The sequence below is a fragment of the Anomaloglossus baeobatrachus genome, chromosome 2 (assembly GCF_048569485.1).
Source record: "Anomaloglossus baeobatrachus isolate aAnoBae1 chromosome 2, aAnoBae1.hap1, whole genome shotgun sequence".
NCBI classification, from domain to species: Eukaryota; Metazoa; Chordata; class Amphibia; order Anura; family Aromobatidae; genus Anomaloglossus; species Anomaloglossus baeobatrachus.
Genome location: NC_134354.1, coordinates 194,035,906 through 194,043,100, shown reverse-complemented (window position 1 = coordinate 194,043,100; position 7,195 = coordinate 194,035,906). Strand labels below are relative to the sequence as shown.

Sequence of the window (7,195 nt, the reverse complement as noted above, 5' to 3'; positions counted from 1 at the left end):
TTCTATTGCTGCACACAGCCTGTGTCTCACACCTTCTCTTGGTGCACACAGCCTGTGCCTCACACCTTCTTCTATTGCTGCACACAGCCTGTGCCTCACACCTTCTTTTATTGCTGCACACTGCCTGTGTCTCACACCTTCTATTGTTGCACACAGCCTGTGTCTCACACCTTCTTCTATTGCTGCACACAGCCTGTGTCTCACACCTTCTTCTATTGCTGCACACAGCCTGTGTCTCACACCTTCTTCTATTGCTGCACACAGCCTGTGCCTCACACCTTCTTCTATTGCTGCACACAGCCTGTGTCTCACACCTTCTTCTATTGCTGCACACAGCCTGTGTCTCACACCTTCTCTTGGTGCACACAGCCTGTGTCTCACACCTTCTCTTGGTGCACACAGCCTGTGTCTCACACCTTCCCCTATTGCTGCACACAGCTTGTTTGCTTAGTACAGCAGTCTCATCAGCCGCACAGCTCTGCGCACACGTTTCAGTCGCCCCATCTCAGCTGTTTGTACGGCTGTGTATAGAGGTTCTGTCTCGGTCCTGTCAGTCATCACTCCCGCCCCTGAGGGCGTGACTTCCCTATAGCAGCCTATTATAGGCACACACTGGAGCAGAAAAGTGTCGCTAACACTGAGGGCGTCTCCCGGCGGGCGGGAAAGAGGACGGAAAGTTTTCAGAATGGGCGTGGCAGGGGCGTGGTCAGGGCGTCTCGGGGCGGGGCTCTCCGCAGAGAGTCGCTGTAGTTTCGCTGGAGTGACATCTGTTGCTGGTCGGGGCTGCAGCCGGGATGGGGAGACTCAGCGGCTCCATGCGATGTGTCAAGTACCTGCTGCTCAGCTTCAACCTCATCTTCCTGGTAAGAGACGGCGGGAGCGGAGGCTGCGGGGTGTCCGGGGTAGAGGCTGGTGACCGGGGTGCAGGTGGAGGCTGGTTACTGGGGTGCAGGTGGATGGAGATGAGGGGAGAGCAGGGGTCTGCCCCTCCTTATGGACATGGCTTGTAGCCATCTTTATTTATTGTCCTGCTGGTCCGTGATGCTCTGTATGTGGACCACCTGCCCCTTATGTTTATGTATATATATATATATATATATATATATATATATATATATATATATATATACACTGTACTTGTGCTGTATGGTCATTACATACAATATGACCCTGTGCCTTTTAGTTAGTTCTGAAATAATCCATTTTGTGGCGCCGCCCTATGTTTGCTTGTGTGTGTGAGTATATAATGAGTATATACTGTATATATTCTCTATGTCCAAAGGCGGACAATCATTGGCCAAGAAATGGTGAGGACCAGTGCATGTATCTAGATGTTCTCCTCCTCTCAGTATTGGTGTCCTCTGATGTCCACATGCAGGTTCCTCTCCTGCCCCAGCGGGTACCAGGGAATGCCCCATCAGGGTGGTATGTGTGATGTCCACATGAAGGTTCCTCTCCTGCCCCAGCGGGTACCAGGGAATGCCCCATCAGGGTGGTATGTGTGATGTCCACATGCAGGTTTCTCTCCTGCCCCAGCGGGTACCAGGGAATGCCCCATCAGGGTGGTATGTGTGATGTCCACATGATGGTTCCTCTCCTGCCCCAGCGGGTGCCAGGGAATGCCTCCTCAGGGTGGTATGTGTGATGTCCACATGCAGGTTCCTCTCCTGCCCCAGCGGGTACCAGGGAATGCCTCAACAGGGTGGTATGTGTGATGTCCACATGCAGGTTTCTCTCCTGCCCCAGTGGGTACCAGGGAATGCCTCAACAGGGTGGTATGTGTGATTTCCACATGAAGGTTCCTCTTCTGCCCCAGCGGGTACCAGGGAATGCCTCCTCAGGGTGGTATGTGTGATGTCCACATGCAGGTTCCTCTCCTGCCCCAGCGGGTACCAGGGAATGCCCCATCAGGGTGGTATGTGTGATGTCCACATGAAGGTTCCTCTCCTGCCCCAGCGGGTACCAGGGAATGCCCCATCAGGGTGGTATGTGTGATGTCCACATGAAGGTTCCTCTCCTGCCCCAGCGGGTGCCAGGGAATGCCTCCTCAGGGTGGTATGTGTGATGTCCACATGCAGGTTCCTCTCCTGCCCCAGCGGGTACCAGGGAATGCCTCCTCAGGGTGGTATGTGTGATGTCCACATGCAGGTTCCTCTCCTGCCCCAGCGGGTACCAGGGAATGCCTCATCAGGGTGGTATGTGTGATTTCCACATGAAGGTTCCTCTTCTGCCCCAGCGGGTACCAGGGAATGCCTCATCAGGGTGATATGTAATATCTCTTATGCCCTCAGGCCCATGTTACTCAGTGAGGCAGTGCAGATCCGTGCTGTTTTCCCGGCTGAATTCGTCACGAGGATAAATTCACTGCACGCTGAGATTTGCCTCCAAAATCTGTCCAGTGCGAGAGAACAATCAGATGCCATGCAGACCGGCAGAATAACATCCGATTTTATAGAACTTTATAATTCTGTAAGAAGGGGAACTTGTAAATGGTTCTGTTAAAGATTAATACCTGAGGAGTAAAAACAGATACAGCCCAAGGATGACAAGAGAGAAAAAAATCATCCCATTTCTCTGGATGAGAACAGGACCAAGTTTTTTTTATACTGTCGTGGGAGCCCAGTCTTGACGTCAGGTCATGTTAATGCTGGCTTTGAAATATTTCTCTTTTTCCTTTTCAAAAAAGTGATGACAACTGTTAATGGAGAGTTCTCCATCTAGATCCGTTTACTATAGGCTTTAATGTTAGTGAAGCCCGAGCACTACTATGCTTGGGTGCTCGGTACTAGTGATGAGCAACTCGAGTGCCGGAGTATAACGGAAGTCAATGGGAAACTCAAGCATTTTTCCTGGAAATCATCCTTAAAAAAACTTGAGCTCCCAATTGACTTCCATTATACTAGTGTAGCACCCCTGACTATATCAGGGTGCTACAGGGAACTACAACCCTTCCCTGGGGGCAAGACCTACCCCCCATGGTTCCATGTTCCCAACAACCGGTGTCACTGTGTCACCCGGGGATAAGGGGTACTCAGATCCGGGCCACGGGGTCACTTTTGTGGGTATCACGGTGACGAGACCCGGTCTGTGATCCCAGGCTCCACAGTAAGAAGGGGATTAGGTAAGGAAGATTGGCCGTGATGCCACCCGTGGTGTGCGGTGAGGTAACGGAGCACCGCCGCTGCCGGTTAATGGATCCCGGGGATGGTGGTGGGCAGCAAGGTGGTGATTTTCCCTCCACGGGTAGGGTGTTGGTGTCCCGGGACCCCGGTGAGGTGGTGCAGGGAGGGGATGGAGACCGTCTGAGAGCTGTGTGCCCGGTTGGACCGGGGGATGTTACTCACAGTTCGCTTTTCAAGGAAATTCACACAGAGTCAGGAATTAACCAGAAATTGCCGGTGTCTGCAGCCTTCGGTGCGGAGGGTGTTTGGGGTCCCACACACAGTACAGCAGGATCCTGGTCTTGTTTTGCAGCCAGACGCTTCTTTCTCCTTCCTCAGTCGGGAACGGGGTGCCCACTCCCCCTGCAGTGATCCGGGTCACCCCTGGATGCCGGAGGGCCACTACCCTGCCCCGGCCACCTCGGGCCCCTTCCTCACACTTCCCTTCCTTGTGGCAGCCAGGAGCTATCTCTCCTGGCCTGCTCTCTTCACACTCCAAACTCACTCTGCTCCAGCCCCTCCCCTCCTGCTCTGTTTAGCTCTTACACTGGGGGGGTGGTGTCTGTCCTGCTGCACTGGTGTGGGATCAGGTTACCAAGGAGGAGAATGGCCTGCACTTTGCTGGATGTCTGCAGGCTCTGTGACATCCTGGTTTTGCCAGGGCGTCACACACCCCCTTGGTAAAACACAGCCCATCCTCGGGCTGTCTGGGCACCGACATTTATTGTAACAGGAAAAAGAAAGTGCACACATTACAACTATACATCTTCCCACATCGGGAGGTACATTTTCTTAAACTCTAACTATCCTGCCACCCCCCCACCTGCTGTGCAGATGGCCTCCTCCGGGAACTTGAGGATGCTCAACAGGGGTGACAGTCCATAAAACAGTCAACTTTAAACTTGCGGGTAGCCGTTCATGCTCCGTTACCACTGCTGCCGCCACTCCCAGTACCGGGCACGGGTCCCGTGCTCTACCTCCTGCTCAGGAGCCAGGCCCACTCGGGTGCCCTCGGCGCTGGCTACAACCGGCCTCGCTAACTGCCGAGGGCCCCATCGCTCAGTGGCCTGCTCCTCCTCCCTGCAGGTGCACTCCGGCCGCTCCACAGCCGGGATGGGGTACCTGGGAGCGGCTGGCGCCGCATCTGGGGCAGACTTCCGGTCGGGTGTCGCCTCTGCTATGGCCGGGCGGACTTCCGGAGCCGGGTGAGATGTCATCAGGGTTGCGGCTACTGCTTCCAGGAACCAGACGTGTAGCAAAGTCCTGGCGTCCCTGCTTTTATAGCTTCAGCTACATTAGGCAGACACACACCCGCCCCCCCTTGGTTCTCTTCAGCACTTCCACTTGTTGGGGGTGGGGCTTCGCTGTCGTGCCTTCCCTGCTCGGAGAAGACGCTTGAGCGGGAGATTTTCGCGCCAAGATGGCGGTGTGCTTCAAAATTTTCGTCCGGACACCGCCGGTGGAGATCACAAGGCGCACTTCTACTGGTAAGTAGAGGGGTTCAATCCTGTTCGTGACGCCAAATGTGTCGCCCGGGGATAAGGGGTACTCAGATCTGGGCCACGGGGTCACTTCTGTGGGTATCACGGTGGCGTGACCCGGTCTGTGATCCCAGGCTCCACAGTAAGAAGGGGATTAGGTAAGGAAGATTGTCCGTGACGCCACCTGTGGTGTGCGGTGAGGTAACAGAGCACCGCCGCTGCTGGTAAATGGATCCCGGGGATGGTGGTGGGCAGCAAGGTGGTGATTTCCCTCCACGGGTAGGGTGTTGGTGTCCCGGGACCCCGGTGAGGTGGTGCAGGGAGGAGATGGAGACCGTCTGAGAGCTGTGCATCCGGTTGGACCAGGGGATGTTGTTACTCACAGTTCGCTTTTCAAGGAAATTCACACAGAGTCAGGAATTAACCAGAAATTGCCTGTGTCTGCAGCCTTCGGTGCGGAGGGTGTTTGGGGTCCCACACACAGTACAGCAGGATCCTGGTCTTGTTTTGCAGCCAGACGCTTCTTTCTCCTTCCTCAGTCGGGAACGGGGAGCCCACACCCCCTGTAGTGATCCGGGTCACCCCTGGATGCCGGAGGGCCACAACCCTGCCCCGGCCACCTCGGGCCCCTTCCTCACACTTCCCTTCCTTATAGCAGCCAGGATCTATCTCTCCTGGTCTGCTCTCTTCACACTCCAAACTCACTCTGCTCCAGCCCCTCCCCTCCTGCTCTGTTTAGCTCTTACACTGGGGGGGGGTGTCTGTCCTGCTGCAATGGTGTGGGATCAGGTTACCAAGGAGGAGAATGGCCTGCACTTTGCTGGATGTCTGCAGGCTCTGTGACATCCTGGTTTTGCCAGGGCGTCACATCACCTTCATCAGCACCACAAATCTCAACCACACCTCACATCAAACCTGTCAGACACATCAATGGGTTGGTCAAGCTGCAATAGGGCCACCCACCTAGGGGTCAGGTAGACTGGTGGGAGGGAAGGAGTGAAGTGAGAGCCCTCAAAGAGTGAGGAGCTGGGAGTAGTAGCTCCCAGTGAGTGAGACCAGGGTTGGGTCGCAGACGGTGGCCCGGGACCACAGGAGTCGGGGACCGGTAGCAGTGACATTGGAAAAGGGTGCAACGGACATAGTCTTGGAGGACTGTCGGCATCAGAAAACCCAACAAATGGACCGGTACCGAGCACGACGGGATACAGGACCCTAGGTCAGGAACGAATACCAAGAACTCGAGCATGGTAGTGCGCACTCATCACTAGTTCCGAACATGGAAGTATGCGCTCATCACTAGTACCGAGCACCCAAGCATGGTAGTGCTCACTCATCACTAGTACCAAACATGGTAGTGCTTGGTCATCACTAGTACCGAGCACTCGAGTATGGTAGTGCTCACTCATAACTAGTTCCAAGCATAGCACTAGTAGCGAGCACCCAAACATGGTAGTGCTTGGTCATCACTACTACCGAGCATCCGAGGATGGTAGTGCTCGCTCATCACTAGAACTGAACATGCTAGTGCTTGCTCATCACTAGTACCGAACATGGTAGTTAGTGCTCGCTAATCACTAGTACTGAACATGGTAGTGTGCGCTCATCACTAGTTCCAAGCATGGTAGTGCTTGGTCATCACTAGCACTGAGCACGGTAGTGTGTGCATGCTCATCACTAGTTCCGAATATGGTAGTGCGCACTCATCACTAATACTGAGAACCCGAGCATGGTAGTGCTTGGTCGTCACTAGTATCGAGCACTTGAACATGGTAGTGCTCGCCCATCACTAGTACTGAGCATGGTAGTGTGTGCTCTTGACTAGTGGTACTGAGCACCTGAGCATGGTAGTGTTCACTCATCACTAGAAACGGACATGGTAGTGCGTGCTCACCAGTAGTACCAAGAACATGGCAGTGCTCCCTCATCACTAGTGCTTGCTCATCATTATTTAATGTTAAAGGGAACCTGTCAAGTGCAATATGTACCCACAACCATGAGCAGTTCTGGGTGCATATTGCTAATCCCTGCCTAACTTTCCCTGTATCTAATGGCATAGATAAAGAGATCTATAGAAAAAGTATTTCTAAAGATCTTTAATCATATGCTAATCAGATTAGGGACTAGTCGCAAGGGCGTTATATCCCCCGACTAGTCTGCCCTCTTAGGCCCTGTTCGCACACTGCGTTTTTACCCACTTTTTTTTGCGTTTTGCTGCAGAAATTTCTTGAGAAAATGGTTGTAACCTTTCTGCAGACATTCTCCAGCAAAACCTATGGAAACAAAAAATAGTTGTGTGCACACTGTGTTTTTTTCTTAAGAACATTCTTCCTGCAGAATTTCTTTAGAAAAAGAATGTGCATGTCACTTCTTTTCTGCAGATACCTGCATTTTTGACATAGATAATGGTAAAAAAACGCAGAGACCAACTTGTGGAAAAAAAAAACGCATCATAAACGCATGCGTTATTGGTGCATTTTTTAACGCAAGTGCGCTAATCTTTCAGACTCTCAAGAAATTTCTTGAGAAACATCCTTTTTCTAGTGCGCACAGGGC

General features: G+C 53.0%; 1 protein-coding gene across 1 annotated transcript in view; it reads left to right on the top strand.

Moving 5' to 3' along the window:
- The first annotated feature begins 730 nt into the window (after positions 1–730).
- LOC142291216 (tetraspanin-2-like) overlaps positions 731–7,195 on the top strand; it is a 241,144-nt gene continuing 234,679 nt past the window's right edge. Inside the window, exon 1 of the mRNA XM_075335574.1 lies at positions 731–863. Coding sequence (XP_075191689.1) covers positions 795–863 — 69 coding nt within the window. The 5' untranslated portion in view covers positions 731–794. The remainder of the gene's footprint in view (positions 864–7,195) is intronic.